General features: G+C 48.1%; 1 protein-coding gene across 8 annotated transcripts in view; it reads right to left on the bottom strand.

Moving 5' to 3' along the window:
* Positions 1-2683: 2683 nt before the first annotated feature.
* Positions 2684-16954, bottom strand: part of CRTC3 (CREB regulated transcription coactivator 3) — a 107555-nt gene continuing 93284 nt past the window's right edge. For 4 of the 8 annotated variants that reach the window (XM_029236289.1, XM_029236282.1, XM_029236287.1 and 1 more), the window contains 7 exons: positions 16556-16854; positions 12417-12617; positions 12249-12329; positions 10719-10821; positions 5165-10278; positions 4381-4435; positions 2711-3545 (listed from right to left, as the gene is read on the bottom strand). In XM_029236289.1, the coding sequence (XP_029092122.1) occupies positions 10070-10278; positions 10719-10821; positions 12249-12329; positions 12417-12617; positions 16556-16854 (893 nt within the window). In that variant the 3' untranslated portion in view covers positions 2711-3545; positions 4381-4435; positions 5165-10069. Of the gene's footprint in view, positions 3546-4380; positions 4436-5164; positions 10604-10718; positions 10822-12248; positions 12330-12416; positions 12618-16555; positions 16855-16954 lie in introns of those variants that run through there. The other 4 variants (XM_029236285.1, XM_029236284.1, XM_029236283.1 and 1 more) reach the window with 4 other exon arrangements.

The following is a 16954-nucleotide window of genomic DNA, read 5'->3' as shown; positions in this document are numbered from 1 at the left end:
AAGCTGGTGCGTCCAGAAGATCCAAATTTGGCTGCAGGTGCCCTGGCCAGACTGGTCAGTGTCAGTCACACCAGCTCCTTAGAGAGGAGGGTGGAGGCACCACAGGAGCCCTCTGCGTGGCGAAAACTATTCAGGGCTCCTTTCAGAATGTGGGCTTGTTCTTCTCAAGAAATCCTTTTGTTGTGTTTCTGAGATCTAGCAATAAAGGACCCATTTAGTGAAAAGAGTAACAGTTAAAAGGATAGCTAACATTTAGGAAGTGCTTACCAGGAGCAGGCACAACCCCATCATCTCTGTTTTATAAATCAGGAAACTGAATCACACAGAGGCCACTCGCTTGCCCTGGCTTCAGAGCCACAAAGAGGCACATTTGAACCCAGGTCTCTTAACTCTGGAGCCTACACCCTTGGCCCCTGAGCAGTACTGCGTCTAGGTCTTGGTCCGATACACAGGCTGACCGTATGTCCTTGCTTATGCTGGCTGTCCTGGCACAATTATTAACAGTGTCTCCTTTCACTCACCAATGTGTTCTGCTTTGTATGACCACTTTTAAGGAAAGTAGGGTAGGTGGAACCAGGATTAGCATCACAAGATGCTGATGGGCAGAGTTTGGAAAACCCAGTCCACAGCTGCTCTCATTGTGCCAGAACCCTGGCTCTCAGTACTCGTTCTCCCAGGGTGGGTCTGTATTATATTAGTGACATGGCCTTCACTGCCCCTGGATACTCGGGCAATTTGTAAGGAAGGCTTCCAGGATTTCCATACCCCAAGGCTCTTTGTTTCTATTTGGACAAAGAGCTTAGTTTTCTCCCACGCCCCTACATCTACTTACCAGGGTCTTCTCCCTGTTTTCATACACTACCTGGCTAGGAAAGCAGCCACTGTGGTCCCTGGTGCTCCCAGGTAAGGGCAGCTATGCCCTGAGTGTTTTCCCCAGCAGTGGGTACCGAAGATTAGGGCTTTGGAACCTTCTTGTCCATACTTGCAGGTGAGTCCTGGAAGCAGAGGCCTGGGCTCTCCACTTGGACTTGGCTATCCTGGACAGAGTGCTGATGGAAAGAATGATATTGGGTGCCATCTAGCTGGGTACTGGGGAGTCAGAATTGAATGAGATGCAGCCCTTTCTTCAAACTGTTCACAGGCCAGAGGGAGGGCAGACTCTGCTACAAAATCAGCCCTACAGTTAATAAGTAAAGCTGTGGGCACAAAGTGCATCTCAAGCACAAAAGAGGAAATGAACAGAGAACGTGTATCAGTCAACTATTGTCACAACAGTGCTGCATAACAAATGACCCCATAATTCAATAACTTACTGTTACAAGCATTTATTTCTGGCTCATGTGTCTGCACACTGACTGGGGCAGCCCTGACAATTTCAGCTGGGCCTGGTTAGACTAGCTCCTGGGCATGGATTACATGGAGGTCTACCCTGCCTCTCATTCTCCTGGAACCACTAGGCCATGCAGGGAAAGGTGTGCTTGTGGCAATGGCAGAAACACGAGTGGGTGGGCTCTGCCACCAGCTCATGTCAAGGCTGTACTCCACGTTTTGTCTCCAAATATCTCATTGGCCAAAGCAAGTCACATAGCAGAGCCCAAGAGCAAAGGGGCCTGGAGGTATACCGCTGCCGAAGTGGGAAGGCAGAGAAGTAAATATTTGCCAAGCAATAATCCAGAACATACAAAAGGCTTCACAGAGGAGGTGTCATTTGACCTTGGTCTTGAAGGAGAAGTTGGGTTTTTCCAGGTGAATATGAGATTAGGCACTGCTGTCAAAGGTATGAAGTGTGTGTGTGTGTGTGTGTGTGTGTGTGTGTGTGTGTGTGTGTTGGGGGGCGGGTGCTGTTAGGGTAGTGGTGGTGGCCTGGTCACAGAGGCCCCCTGAGCCAGAAATCTGGCATGTCCTTTCTTTGAAAACAAGGCACTTCCCTGGTGGTCCAGTGGTTAAGGCTCTGTGCTCCCAATGCAGGGGGCATGGGTTGGATCCCAGGTTGGGGAACTAAGATCCTACATGCTGCATGGTGCGGCCAAAAAAAAGAAAACAATACTCTCTGGGTTCTCCACCCTAGTCATTTTCTTTATTTCCAAATTCTAAGACTTCAACTATGTGCCACCAAACACAAGTTGAAGACTCTTTTCAGCAAGGAGTCACACTGGAAAGTATTAGTGCTTGTTCCTACATTGGGGATTTATGCCAGTTTCACTGGGCATAAATCAGCCGATTTTATAGCCCGCCCACCCCCTTTTCAGAATTGAGGTCTCCAACCTTGCTCCTAGCAGCCACCCCTCTTGGCTGTGACCACCAAAGCCCTCCCTGAACAGACTTCTTGGGGACAAGTCAAGTCAAACATGAGGTGAATCAAAGTCAAGAACTCAAGAATGGAGGGCTGGGAAACCCACTCTAAAAGGACTGGCAGTGAGCAGGGGACACGCGCACGCACAGAACAGGGGCCAAACAATGGTGGGAAGGATGGTTACAGGACAGGATGCAGGTAGTTACAAACCTTGACAATGTAAAAATAAGAACTCACAACATTTGGGAGGGGGGAAGAGATAGGAAGTGGGTGAGCTCATTTCCTCATCCTAAATCTGCAGGCTGTCAAGAGATGCCATCTACAGTTGAAGCATATTTCAAGAATGAATTCAGTCCCTGGGTATTTTTCTTTCCTTTTTAATTATTTGCAGCTTGGCAATTTCTTTAGTTACATTTAGGCTTCTTCTTCTTTTTTTTTTTTTCCTTTCTGTTAAACACTTTTTCCAAAAAGAGCATGTACTGTGTGAACACTTTTTGGTAAAAATTTCCATCAATCTACCTGTCCTTTTCTCTGAATAGGTGCATAGACAGATGTCTCCCTCGATGCTTCTGGGGGTGCTGGCCTTCCAGAGCACTTGAAAATTTTCTTTTTTGTGCTCTTCAGTGTTACTGGAAGTTCTTTCTTTTTATTTATTTATTTATTTGGCTGCTGCTGGGTCTTAGTTGCAGCACGCGGGATCTTTTAATTGCTGCATGTGGTCTCTTTTAGTTGCAGCATGTGGGATCTAGTTCCCCCACCAGGGATCGAACCCGGGACCCCTGCATTGGGAGTGTTAACCACTGGACCACCAGGGAAGTCCCTTGAATTTCTTATAATGTGCGTTCACTATTATTGTAGAAGCAAAGCCTTTTATTTAAAAACTGAAAATACATTTCTGGAAAAGAGAAAATCGGGCGCTCCCTTCTGGCTCGTGCTTCCTCCGTGCGCTGCCGGACCGTCTGGTTCCCGGGTGGGTGAGGGGGGCAGTCCAGCCCCTGGGAGGCGTGGGTGCGTGGCCCGGGCACCAGAGGCCCGGCGGCGCCGCTTCCCCAGCTCCACCAGCACGTTTGAACCTTGGGGACCCGGCCGCGTGCAGGGTCTGTGCTCCACGTGTCGCCGGGTGACTCTGTGCTGCTCTGGGCCTGCTTCCTCATCCGGAAACCCGAGAAGCCATCCTTGGCCTGCCTCACGTCCAGGCTGCTGTGAGGGATGTGTGATGTGCAGGGTCTGAGTGTCCACAGTGGAGCGGTCACTAGAGAGACATTAATACACTCTGCCATCATAGGATTCGATTCTAAGCCACGGTGCCGCCACCCCAGGCTAAAGGTTAAATTGGAGAGGAGAGGGTCAGTTGGCACTGCCGTCTTTTTCCAGGTCCCAACAGCCACTCTATGCTGCAGCGCCATCTAGTGTCCACATGGGGACACAGGCCCATATAACTGGCTTAGGGTAAAATTTCCATACTTGCAAATGGTAAAGAGCTCATTAGGCAAACAGGACCTAAATACGACCAGTTTAAAACACTCCTCCCCATACAAAGGTTTGGTATTTCAAAGCAAGCATTATACAAATTCAGCACTTATAAAGATGTGTGCATCCTTTGTTTGAAAGGACAGCAAATTCGTGCAACAAGTGATATTTATAATAATTGACATTTATTGTTTACGATGTGCTTGGCACAATTCTAAGTGCTTTCATTATGAGTTCATTGCACCCTCTACAAAGCTGTGAAACCAGGGTGGGGTTGGAGGTACTTATTGTTTCGCTTTAAGATAAGAACCCTGGGGCACACAAAGGTAAAAGTAAAACCTGTCACTCTGCTAATTTCTGAGGGGAGGCAGAGGCTGCCTAGTGGGCCAGGGAGGAGGAGGGAGCCAAATGGGAAGCTACTTCCAGGCTCAGGAGAGGGAGAATGGGGGCTGAGACAGCCCTTAGGGACTCAGGCTGGATCTGAGGGGAGGAGGAGAGCTATGCGGAAGGGCTCGCTCTCCAGCTTGAGCATCAGGGTAGTCAGAGGCTGTGATCCGAGAGGGCGGACAGTAGTTAGCAGTTTGAACATATTTACAGTAAGTCCCCTACATACAAACCTGCAAATTGCGAACTTTCAAAGATGCGAACATATATCTGGTTGCAGCAAGGAACCTGTGCCATCAGCGTCAGGTGTGAGTGAAATTGCAGCTCGCCCTTCGACTCCTATTGCTGACGATCCTTCAGTTCTACCACCTCCCACCTCCTCTCCCTCCTCCAGTCAGTAACTCTTCTTGCCTGTTCACTCGATGCCAGTCCCTGGATGCCAGCTCTTGTACTATACCACTGTACTTCTCAAGGATCTGTACTGTAAGAGTCAAAATGTTTTCTTTGGGCTTCCCTGGTGGTGCAGTGGTTAAGAATCCGCCTGCCAATGCAGGGGGCACAGGCTCCAGCCCTTGTCTGGGAAGACCCCACAGGCCGTGGAGCAACTAAGCCCATGCGCCACAACTACTAAGCCTGCGCTCTAGGGCCTGCGAGCCACAACTACTGAGCCCGCGAACCACAACTACTGAGCCCGTGCACCTAAAGCCCGTGCACCACAAGAGAAGCCACCGCAGTGAGAAGCCCGCGCACCCCCTGCACTGCAATGAAGAGTAGCCCCCACTCGCTGCAACTAGAGAAAGCCCGCGCGCAGCAACAAAGACCCAAGGCAGCCAAAAATAAATATTTTTTTAAAGTTCTATTTTTTGTTTTTTATGTATTATTTGTGTGAAAAGTATGATAAACCTATTACAGTCCAGTACGATATAGCTGATTGTGTTTGTTGTGTACCTAGGCTAACTTTGTTGGACTTGCGAATGAGCTCTCGGAAAGGAACTCGCTCGTATGTAGGGGACTTACTGTATTGAGCACCTACTACATGCCAGGTACCGTGGCTGTAGAATTCAGGTAGAAGACACGGCCCCTGTCCTCGCAGAGTCGAGAGCCCCGTGGGGAAGGCCGGTGTCCACAGATCTGTGAAGGATGGTGCAGCGGGCCGCACAGGGTGGAGTGCGGGTGGGCCTGCGCTGACAGGCACGTGGAGTAGGAGGCTGGATGTGGGAGGTCAGCAGCTTGGAGGTGACGGCCTGGGGACAGTGGGTCTGAGAGAAGAGATGGCAGGGGAGGAGGGTACACATCGGAGATGGATATGCCCTGAGAGAACAAGAGGAAAAGGATTTACTAGAGCTGGAGAGAGGATCTGGGGGGAAAGGGAGCGGCCTCAGGGCTCAAATGTCAGGGGAGGGCCAAGGAGGAGAGGGACTGGACAGGCCAGAGGAGTTGAGAAGGGAGCTGAGCATGAGTGACTCTTCCAGGAAGGGAGGGAGGGAGGCAGGGCCGTGGTTGGAGGAGAGTGTTGTTTCATTGTTTGTTTTTAGCAAGGAGGAGACTATCTACAGGCTGAGGAGAAAGAGCCACTGGAGAGGATGAGAAGGAGGCCTGGCGGAGGGCAGGGAATCCTTGGAGGGAGCACAGATCAATCACACATGAAAAACGAGAACCAGGTAAGGCAGAGGGGAAGGTGGGAAGGATGGGTATAGATTTGGGCAAGTTTACCAGGAAAAAGAATGGAGTGGGGAGCAGGTGGGAGCAGCTGGGACGTGGAGGGAGCTGCCCCCTGAGGGCTTAGAGGTCCTGGTCATGAGGAGAGCAGGGCCCTGATGAGGGCCTTGAGGAGAGGAGAGGTCTGGGGTGCCCCTGGATGGCAGGAGAGGGACAGGGTTAAGGGACAGTGTGTGGTGGTTGGTTCTGGCGGGACTCCTGGCAGAGAAACTTTCAGGATCAGAGCAGAGGAGCGCTGGTGAGGGTGTCATGAAGGCCTCTGACCCAGTGGGCTAGGCTGGGGAAGGAAGGGACAGGAGAGGACAGGCAGACTGAGAGGAGGGACAAGGAACCGAATCCTTGGTGGGGTCAAATAACAGGGTGTGTGTGGACCAGAGTAGAGATGGTGACTCAGGAAGTTGGGGTCAGAGAAGGGATTTCTAGGATTTCAGAAGTCACCTTTATGACAAGCCCTGCATGTGGCTGGGGAAGTGGGTCTCTGAAGGCAGCCAAGGCTGTTTGCTGTTGGATAGGTCGGGGCTGTGGGCCCTGCTGGGACATGGGGAGGGGGTCTGGGGGTAGAAAACAGAGTCCAAGTCTTTGGTGAAAGGGGAGAAAGGGCTAACGACCCGGTACATGAGGCAGAGTAGCATCAGTGGCCTGAACCTCAGAAGGGGAGGGGTTTTAGGGGAGGGCAGGCAGGGGGTCTGGAAGGGGCGCCAGCAGGGGGAGCAGAATCCTGAGCCTCTACAATGATGTCTCTGTCCTGGGTCCACGTGGCTTCAAAGGAACAGCGTGCCTCCACTTCCTTCTGTACTTCTCTCAGGACTGGGCGCAACAGCAAGTATTAAGAACACGTGAGACGCGGGCCACGGACCAGAAATCTCTAACCGCAGGCTGAGCTGAGCGAGGAGGGCTCTCCGCCAGTTCACCTCACCCGAGGCTGAAGAAAAACACCAAATGCACATACAACCTTATTGTGCTGCTTTTAATTACGAAAGATGTAAAATGATGCATTATAAAACTTGGAAGCTACTTTGTACAAATTCCAATCTTTAAATATTGTTTAACAAGGGACCTGGGAACTAGGATACTGGCGGGAAGTCTGATTAGTTGCTGTGATGGTTCCATCACGAAGCAGTGGAAGACACACGCTCGGAACCGTCTGTGCATGAATCAGAAGAGCCGATGAGAGGCGGAGTTGGAAATGTCTTCAAATATGCAAATGGACTGGAATATAGATTTCAGCTCGGGTAATATACAGTAGACTTAGGAGAAATGAAACAGGACAATGGAGAATTCATGTTGATCTTGACATCATCAAAGTTTCTCCTGACACTGTATGTCCTGAAAACCACAAATGTACAGAAGGGAAAAACAGAAAATACAGATAGGTTTTTAGTGCTATGCTGTTTAACTGCTAGTAAATGAGAGTAGTACAACCATCGATTTCTTGTGAAAACCTAAATACTGAAAAATAGTTTACTCTGAAGTCTGCAGCCACTTCAGATGCCGAGGACCACGCCTGGTTTGTTGCAAAGGCAGCAGTGAGAAGGTCAGGGCGACCCCTGTCCATGGGTGTCCTTGACACCATGTAAGCAACGTGGGTTATATAATGCCCAAAACCTTTTCACAGGAAAAGATGGGATGGATGGACCTCAGGACAAATTGAATTCAGTGCTAAACCTCACTGTCATCATTATACTACCCCAAACAAGTCACTTTTCCCAGGATCCTCCATTTCCACGAGTCCCTGGCGAATGCCCAGGGGGAGCACACTTCGTCCTGTAGGTCTCAGGGTCTCCAGCTGTAAGACTGGGCTGCTGTGCAAGGAGAGTTGGGACCCTGACACTAGTGATCCCCGTGGGTAAGGCACTGTGTAAAGAGCAGATTATCCTGGAACCTCCGTTGTTCAAAAAAAACCTCTGATAACATCAGCACTCCTCCCTGTCTGAAAGGCCAGATCGGATTTGGGGGTCTCTGACACAGGAAAGGCAGCCAGGATCTGGCTTCTTTTGGCACACTGGGGTGCTGGGTACGATGAAAGTCCCTTTTACTTTAACAAAAAGTCACTGCCCTCTGAGATTGGGAAATTTAACTGGAAATATGGCTTCGAAGCAGAAGCCAACTGCCTCTCCCTGAGCCAGAGCTCAGGCAGGGAGGACTCTGGTTTGACTTCCTAATTCAGTAGCAGGGGTTCAGGGTGAACGTGAGGTGGGAAGACTTGGGCTCCACAGTGAAGATGGAGCAGTGCACGATCGAGATTACTGGAAAGACTGGAGGGAAGGGATCCCCCTGAAGACAGAAGGAAATGGGACAAGGTCTAGGGAGGTTAACAGCCCAGGACGCTGTGACAGACCCCTCCGGCCACCAGGCACACGTGTCAGATTCAGACCCACAAGGTGCAGCCTTGCTTCTTTGGGTGGGAGCAGTCTGGACCCTTCAGCAACACCCCTGGTGTCTCCTGGAAGGACACCGGCTGTCTGGGCAAAGGCTCCGGCATCTTCATCCCTCCTTCAGTGTGTCTGTCCTCTCTGTGCTGTCTACCCATGCCCGCATTCGGCCCCGTTGCCCACCCTCCTCCCCAGACGGCTTCCAATCCCACCCATCAGGTTTCTGGTCAAGGGCTGGCCTGGACTAAGTCAGAGCGGGCAGGTGGTGGTGGAAATATAGTAATACTGTTTTGTGCTAAGAAACTGATGACTAATGATGGTTTCATAAATTAGGCCTTCATTTTACTATAGACTATTTCTTCAACCTCAGAGAATGAATCTCTTCCTAACACAATCGAGAGCAAAACCTGGGCCTGAGAGGGAAGATCTTTCGAGGTGGCCAGGACCCCCGAGGTCCCGGCAGGTGGGAGGCCTCAGTTTGCTGAACCACTGTGGATGCACTCAGAAGACAGTTTCCACCTACCTGCATACTCTGGAGGAGAACAGGGCGTGCAGTCTAACCGTGGATTTGGTCACCTAGTGTTAAAAGCATATTAAAGTGCGTGCTTAACTTAACCACAGGCACAAGTGTTAGAAAAGCTGAAGCTCTGAGAAGATTTGGTAAGGAACAGGAACAGTGAAAGATTAGACTGCCTCACAGCAAAGCAGATTCATTCATTCGTGCATTCATTCACTCACTCACGTGCGCATTCGACGCACGGTTCTGCAGCACCTGCCCAGCGCCAGGCACTTGTTAGGTGCTAGGGGTTCGATGATGACTAAGGCACAGTCCCTGCCCTCAAGGAGCTTACGGTCTAGTGGGGTTATATGAACCACCCCCATTCCACAGAGAAACAGCTTCCCTTTGCTGCTGCGCAGCTGCCGGGTGGGCCCGATCCAGACCTGCAGCCACTCCCTCCAGCTGGTCTGCGGTCCAGAGCTTGTCTGGAGGACTTCGTGTGTCTCTGAGATAACTGCAGCCCCCTTTCTCTCTTCCCCAGCCTCTAAGAAGAAGCACCGCTCTCTTCAGGCTCATCTATTACCAGGGGATGTTTTTTTTTTTTTTTTCAGTGACTGAATAAAATAGTCTTCCTTTTCCTCTTGTCCATAGGAAGAGGGGTTCTGAAGCAGCAGAAAAGAGATTACAAACTGGGGGGGTGGGGAACAAATTAGAATTCAGTTTGCTTAACTCAAGTCTGTTCTTGGACTTGTGGTAAAAAGCCTTCTTCATGTTAGAATTGAGGCCTCTGAGAGAGCCCTGGCCCTCCGCTCTGCCCTGGAACATCCTGCCGCCGCTGAGGCACGATGGCTGGATCAGAGAAGGCATCGTGGGGCTGTGGTACCGTTGCTGGATGCTGAGCCAACTTCCGAAGGCCTGTGGCCCCTAACCGCCCCCCACTCCGGGTCCTTTCTTCAGTGTTGATTGAGATCAGTGGTTCTGAGCACTACACAAGGCTACTGAGGCCTCTATGAGGCTATATTTTTACACATTGACCCATTAGATGGCCAGTAAAAGATGTAACGGTTGTGGTGACGACCAATTCATCGGAAGCCCCAGAGCAGCCTGCCCGCAGCAACAGGACCTGTGCCGCAGGCCTGAGGGGCGGCGCCCAGCTCTGTGGTCTAGAATGAGCCACGGCGTCTGAGATGGGACCTCGTCTGAGAGCTGGGAGCCAAGGAATTGGTTCTTTCCGTGTCAGAGCCCGCGATAACTAACGCCCAGGGCTGCAGCTGGCTCCGTCCTATTCCGTTCTGTCTCAGAAACAAGCCCTCCCGCCCCGTTCCCTTCTGTTCACAGTCGGTCAGCTCGAAGCGCCTCTTCAATAGAGGGGTCGAGCAGGCCCAGGCTGGAATCACTTAGCATGCTGAGTCCGTCCAGGCTCAGGGGTTCGATCTGGAGCTCTTCTTCCAATGGAAACGGAGTGTCCACGTTTAGGTTGACCTCGGGCATGCCTGCTAGAGCACTGCCGAGGTCTTTGAACAGGCTGGTGCTCGAGTCTTCTGGAAAGGGCAGCGGGAGGGGAAAACAATGCGGATTAGGAGGCGTGAGGGCCCAGGTCACTAAGAGGACACAACTGATGACAACCCCCAAAACGCCGTTCCTGTCATCTTCCCAACCAGGACAGTCATCACCTGTGTCCCAACCACTCCTGGGCCTACGGTTTTGCTCTGGAGTCTATGTTCTTTTCAGTCAGTCCCACAACTCCCAGTTTTGCAGGTTTTCTCCCTTGGAACAGTTGTCAATCACGGGAAGTTAAGTAGTTCGGAAAAGACTTGGGTCACCAGGCCCCTTCCCCACTGCCTCACAGTCTCTGGGGCTGGACACCTGCATCTCAGAAAGGTAAAGTTTCATTTTCTGCTTCATATAATGTTATGTTGTCTAAACTATCTTAACAGTGGTATCTGTAGAAACACAGTGAAATAAAAGCAGCAGCACTCACCTGTCAGGATGGTGTTTGGGAAATTCCCGCAGTTGGAATACAGGTTTGGTCTCAAATGAAAGGGGTCCTGTGGTTCTCGGGGACATTGTTGCACCAGGGGCACCTGGAAGCAACAAAGGTCACGTTGTAAGGGACGGTCTCTGCTTCCAAGGACAGAACAGTGCAGTGTGCTCCCGGAGCAAAACCAGATGTGAACGCTCTCTTACAGTCCCTTCTCTCTAGGATCCCAGAGTGCCTGGCCGCTGTGACAGCCTACACAGAACATTCTGCTCAGGCAGGGGGATGCTGTGGTAGAGGAGGGGTCCCTGAGGGCCACACTTGTCCCTGTTTGCACACTGCCTGGCCCTCTATGCCATCCCAGGAGACACCACTGGCCATGGTTTCTGCGGGCCCTCTAGTCTCAGCCACCTCCCCTGCTCAGCACACAAAGGCCTCTGGAAACTACGACCTGTGGAGCTCTTCAAAGGCCCTGTCTGTAACCTAGGAAGTGATGGGCTCTTTTCCTCTCTGGTTTCTAGAAAAATGAGAAAGCAGAACCTTCTCCTTCTCTCACTCAGAGGGAGGAACCACAGGCAAGCCCCACTCTGTGAGAAAGCCTCTATGAGGATGGGTTAGAACTGGCGCCTACTTTATTTTTTTTATTTTTTTGTTAATGAAAACTTATTAACTATATAACCTTTGAGTACCAGAGAAACTTCAATATGTACAGATCACCATGAAGTTCCCAGTTTCTGGGGCCTACTTTAGGTGCCGTTCCTGAAATTAATTTTTAAACCATTTAAAAAAATCTTTCAAAAGTAGGAGTTTCCATCATTTTTTCAGAAACACATTGACTCACCTAGACTCAAATGGCTTCTTTAGAAATTGGGGAGGCAGGGACTATTGGTTCTTACCACGAGGCTTCCCCATGGCCTATTCAGGAAACATCTGTCTTTATTTATTTTACTGTTATTAAGTTCTGGAAAGTGCTCTTCCTTCTCTCCATAATATATCCTGGAGCCCAAACCATAATTATTGAATATTATAAAATCTAGGGATATTAAAAAATGGTCTGTGTTAGGGAGAAACTAAAAAGCAAAAGAAAAAGCCTGAATGAAAGTACCTTCAGGATTGACCCCTGCCCCAGCCAGGACGAGCTCCCAGGAGGCCACACACTGTGCAGGGCACAGCAACTCAGGCCAAGGGAAAGCCCCTCCCTGGGTCTGAGTCTCCTCAACATGATAGATAGATCTGTGAATTGCTACGGTTCCTTCCAGCATCAATGACTCTACAATTCTGTGGCTAGAGTGTCATCACAAGTCTTCTACCACTTGTTCAAACAGGTCCTCTGCTGAGGCCTGACAATTAAATAAGGCAGCCAGCACCAGCCTCTAGGGCTTGGGGCGGTGCCAGGCTCTCCTAGCCGCTGAGCACACCTGAGGTCAGAGAAGTGCAGTACCGAGTCTGTTTGGTGTGGGTTCCACGCACGGAAGAGGCCTGACTGTGGCAGTTCCTGCTCCGAGGAAGAGGCAGGCCCTGGCGACCACTCACCTGCTGAGTAAAGGCTGGGCCTGGCCTCATGGACTGCTGGTCAAAGCTCACATCTGGGAAGAAGTTGGTCAAAGATGAGCCCTTCAGGAAAGAAGGAGGGGACCATTTAGCTTGGAACTTGGGGCGACCTAAGCGTTCCCTCCTCCTGGTGTTCCCGGTGGGACTCACCTGGGCCGCGAGGAGCTGGAAGTCTGACTGGGGCAGCGATGGGGCTGCCTGGGGCTGCTGAGCAGCGGGCTCCTGGGCGTGGGGCTGCTGCAGCAGAGGCTGGGGGAGGTCCTGGGGCGTGGGGTAAGGAGGCGGGGGTGACACTTGGGCTTGAGCTTCTGTGGGCAGGAAGGAGAGCGGGCTTCGATCTGAGGACACCATCTGAAAAACAAAGCCACCAACTACTTAGCTTCTGAGTTTCTAGCAGTAAGTCCTTTATGATTAGGAAATGACAAAGTGAGGAAAAACCCTGAGATTTTCCTCACCCTGATAGTCTATACTATGCTCTGAGAAGCCCAGTTCTGTATCCTTCAAAGTATATCTCAAATCTCACTTCCCCACAAAACATTTTCCATTCAACGACAATTTCTATTGTCTTAAAAAACAAACAAAACAAAACCCAGCGAAGTTAACCAGTTTCATCTCAGTTTTCTCAGTGAAAATCGTGTTTGTTTTTTCACAGCCAAAACTTCTGGTTAAAAATGGAAGACTGAAAAAAGCATTTAGCTCTGCGGTCTCCCAAAACTCTCCTAAAACCCCTAAAACAACATTAAACAACCGTAAATATTAATAAACAACACTAAAACATAAACAACATGAAAGGATAAGTAACAACACGAGGACAAAGATAATGAGAAAGAAGAAAATGGCAACAAAATTTGGAAAATGAAAAGCAGATGGACAAGTAGTAGCAGGCTGAGCAGAGCTGAGAAAGCCAAATGCTAAGCTGGCAGTGGGGAAAATCAAGAGACACTCTGGTTTACATCACAGAATCCCTAAAGGGGTCTGGAACTGGGGCAGCAGGCAGCAGCGGGTGAAGATGGAGCTAAACCTAGAGGAGCTCGTGGGCAGCAGTTAGGTTCCAGGACCCTTGCGCAGCGGGAGACTGAGGGCTGTGCTCTGGAGAGAGTACAGCTCAGGGTCTCTGGATGGGGTGCACCAGACCCTAGAAGGCGAGGCACTCCTGAAAACACAGGGCTTATGAGAAAGCCCACTATCGCATCTTGAGTCCTCCACCTCTCTTTCCCAACTCAGCTCTCAGAGTGCTGGGATCCAGGCACATGCCAGGAGCAAGATCGGGATAGCATCCTTTGGGGATCTGACCAGGCTGGGAGAAAATCCAACTTATGACACCAGAGGTTCCCTAAGGAAATGGCTGAGCTAGATCACTCTACCATGAAGACCATACTCAACAAGCCCACCCACCTACACAGAGCTTCCAATCAGTTTTTGTGTGTGTCTGTCCTGTTCATAAACACGAGGAGGGTGCCAAGGATCACCAGACCATGAGGAAAGCATGTGAATGAAAGTCAGAGACCCAAGCAGACAAACTGAGAAAAGAAACTTGGAGAAGTCTATGTAGGAAGAAGTAGTCATGAAAAACAACATTATCATTATAATATTTAGAGCTATTAAAAAATCCTTACCTGTTAGAAATACATATTAAACTATTTGTAATATGTACCTCTATATACATTTTTTTAAAGTAGGGATATGGAGGACTTCCCTGGTGGTCCAGTGGTTAAGACTCCACACTTCCAATGCAAGGGGCGTGGGCTCAATCTCTGGTCGGGGAACTTAGACTCCACGTGCCGTGCGGCACAGCCAAAACATATATACGTATTAAAAAAAAGTAAGGATACGGATAAAACAAGATTATAAAAATGCTGAGGATTGTTGAGGCTAGATGATGGGTATAGAGGATTCATTATATTATGTTCTCTACTTCTATGCAATTTGGAAAATTCGTATTACAAAAAATAAAAATAGAAGAAACCGGAATAAAAATTACCACTAAAAACCTCAAAGAGATCAAAGATGATATGGCGTCCATGGAATAAGTATGACGCTATAAAAAAGGAACATTCAGAGAAGAAGAACCAAAAAATTCTTGGCAATTTAAAAGTATGAGAGCAGACATGAAAACCTCAACATAAGCATGGAAAATAATGGTGAGAAACTCTTCCAGAAAGAAGAGAAAAAAGACAGAGAGAGAAAAGGGGAGAGAAAAATAAGACGTTAGAGGAAAAGTACAGGACATCCAACATTCATACATTCAAGAGAAAACAGAGAAAACTGAAGAGAAGAAATCACTGAAGAAATAATTAAGGAAAATTTCCCAGAAATGAAGGCAATGAGTTTCCAGATTGAAGAAACTCACCAAAGAGCCAGACTCATATCAAGCCACATTATCTTCAAGTTTCAGAAAACTAGGGACAAAAAGAAGATCCCACAAGCTTCTCAAGGGGAAAAAAAAGGAGATTTAATTCAAAGTATTAAGAATCAGAATGGAAAAAAAAAAAAAAAAGAATCAGAATGTCATTGGAATTCTCAATAGCAACTCTAGAAACTAAAAGGCAATGGATTAATACCTTCAAAATTTCAAGAGAAAATTATTTAAAATGTGAATTCTATGCTTAGCCAATTATTAGTTAAATGGTGGGCAGAATGAAGACACGGTGAAGTCACACCAGGTCACATGTACTCTTTCTTGTAAAGCTACTAGAGGATTCATTTTTAACTGTATTGAGAGGAGTTCTACCCAACACTGAGAGTTTGGGATTGAATAAGTAATACATACAGAGAAAAAAGTAAGACATTTATTAACTCCCAGGAGAAAAAGATGTTCATTTTGTTATTTCACAGTAAACTATGGTTCAACTCTGATTGCATTATTATAACCACGAAAACACTAAACACTGAGTATTGCTCTAAACAAAACTATAATAAACCACATTGTGAAGATGAGGAGGGTGAGTAGGAAATACGTGTGGGGAGTGGGGAGTGAGGGGATTGAGGGAGTTGAAAGAGAACTAACCCCTAATCTTCCATGGTAGGATGTCATTAGATAGTACCTAACACTAAAAATCTAGAACAAAATAAGCATGAAATAATGCTGATATACCAAAGAGAGTAGCTAAAATGGTCAAAAGTAGCCATCTCCAGGCAGTGAGAAATATGGCTAGTCGGGGAGGGAGGGGAAGACAACTGTAATTTCACAACAAGCCCTTTAGAAGTATTTGACTTTTTAAATTATGTGCACGAATAACACTGATTTTTAAAAAAATATTTTAAAATATTAAGCAAACAAAAAATGAAAATATCTTTAAAAGGATGCTTTTTATCTCTCCTTAAAATGTAACTAGAAAGAAGGAGTAATATTTTTATATCCTATAAAATAATCGTGCAAAATAGAATTAAAGGCAATCCAATAACATGAAAATAAGCACTAGAAAAACAATTATGAAATACCCTCTTACCCTCTCCCAAAAGGGATTATTCATATAATAAAAATCCCGTAGCTACTAATTGGTAAAGAGTGACTAATAACTGGACCTGCTAACTCCTTCTGCTGTGCTCTGTCAACTCTTTCTTGCTAAATCATTACTCATTTATAGTGAAGTGGTAAGTGATGTTATAATGTATCTAGGGAGTGACCAACAGGTTAAAAACATATTCATTCATGATGGTAGTAAGAGCCACCCTAAGAACTTAGAATAGAAACAAAGTCAACAAGTCAAAATATGACCTTCCCACCCTAAATTTCTGTAACAGGCTTGTGACTTCAAAATGTGCCTCTTTCTAAACAGATTTATTTGGGTCCTTTTACAGAGATATGATCCTATTGTACCTAGTATTTCATCAACAACAGAAGTATGGTTGATGAAATCTGTTGCTGTAATTAGGGAAGAGGTCTAATCCAATATCAAAGCTTCAGGAAGGTATTTAAATGTCTTCCTTGGCTTTCCTCTGTGGCTCAAAGTGCTCATAGAGTCAATTATTGATTTTCCATACCAAATTTAAAATCCCAACCTGGTTTCCCTTAGCTATTTCAGACATGCCTGGATTGCGCCCTCTACACCCGACCCTTCCCTCCAGCTCCAACTTCACCAGAGTACTGCAAACTGTTCAGTGTTTGCTTAAGAGCAATCAACACAACAAATCTGCTGTTGGAAAATCATTAGTGCGTTCTGAATCATTTGATTTCGCACAGAAGTGAGAACTGACCGCATTTCAGACCTCACCAGACAGTGCTCGGTGTGAGGACCTAATCCAATTCCTAACTGCTTCAGTCTGTTTCGCTGTTCGTTTGCTTTTACCTGCGAGGCAGGATACGGCTTCAGTGGGCTGGTTGAAGAGAGCTGTCGGCTGAAACCTTGATGCGCTTCGGGGCCAGGAGAAAGCGTGAGAGGGCTGACGGGAGGCTGCCTACGCCGAGAGGGGCCGCTCAGGTTTGTGGTGGAAAGAGACGGGTTGCTAAGGGAGAAGAGACGGAGCGAAGAGTGAAGCGCAGAGGCGTTGGGAGCAGATGCCTGTGGGCGGCTGTTTAGGGAAGAGGAAAGCGCTGTCTTATTGAGCGTGGCCTGGATGGAGGGGTTGCTTCGAGAACTCTGCAGACCTAGAAGACAACACATTCACAAGTTACTTGTCATAATTTCAGACCAAATCTTCTGTTTTCCAAAGATTAGAGAAAACTCGACTTCCTACTATTTGTATTC

This window comes from Monodon monoceros, unplaced genomic scaffold, assembly GCF_005190385.1.
Source record: "Monodon monoceros isolate NGI ecotype Baffin Bay Population unplaced genomic scaffold, NGI_Narwhal_1 Super_Scaffold_21, whole genome shotgun sequence".
Taxonomy (NCBI): Eukaryota; Metazoa; Chordata; class Mammalia; order Artiodactyla; family Monodontidae; genus Monodon; species Monodon monoceros.
The sequence above is the reverse complement of the archived record's forward strand: the minus strand, read 5'-3'. Positions and strand labels throughout refer to the sequence as shown.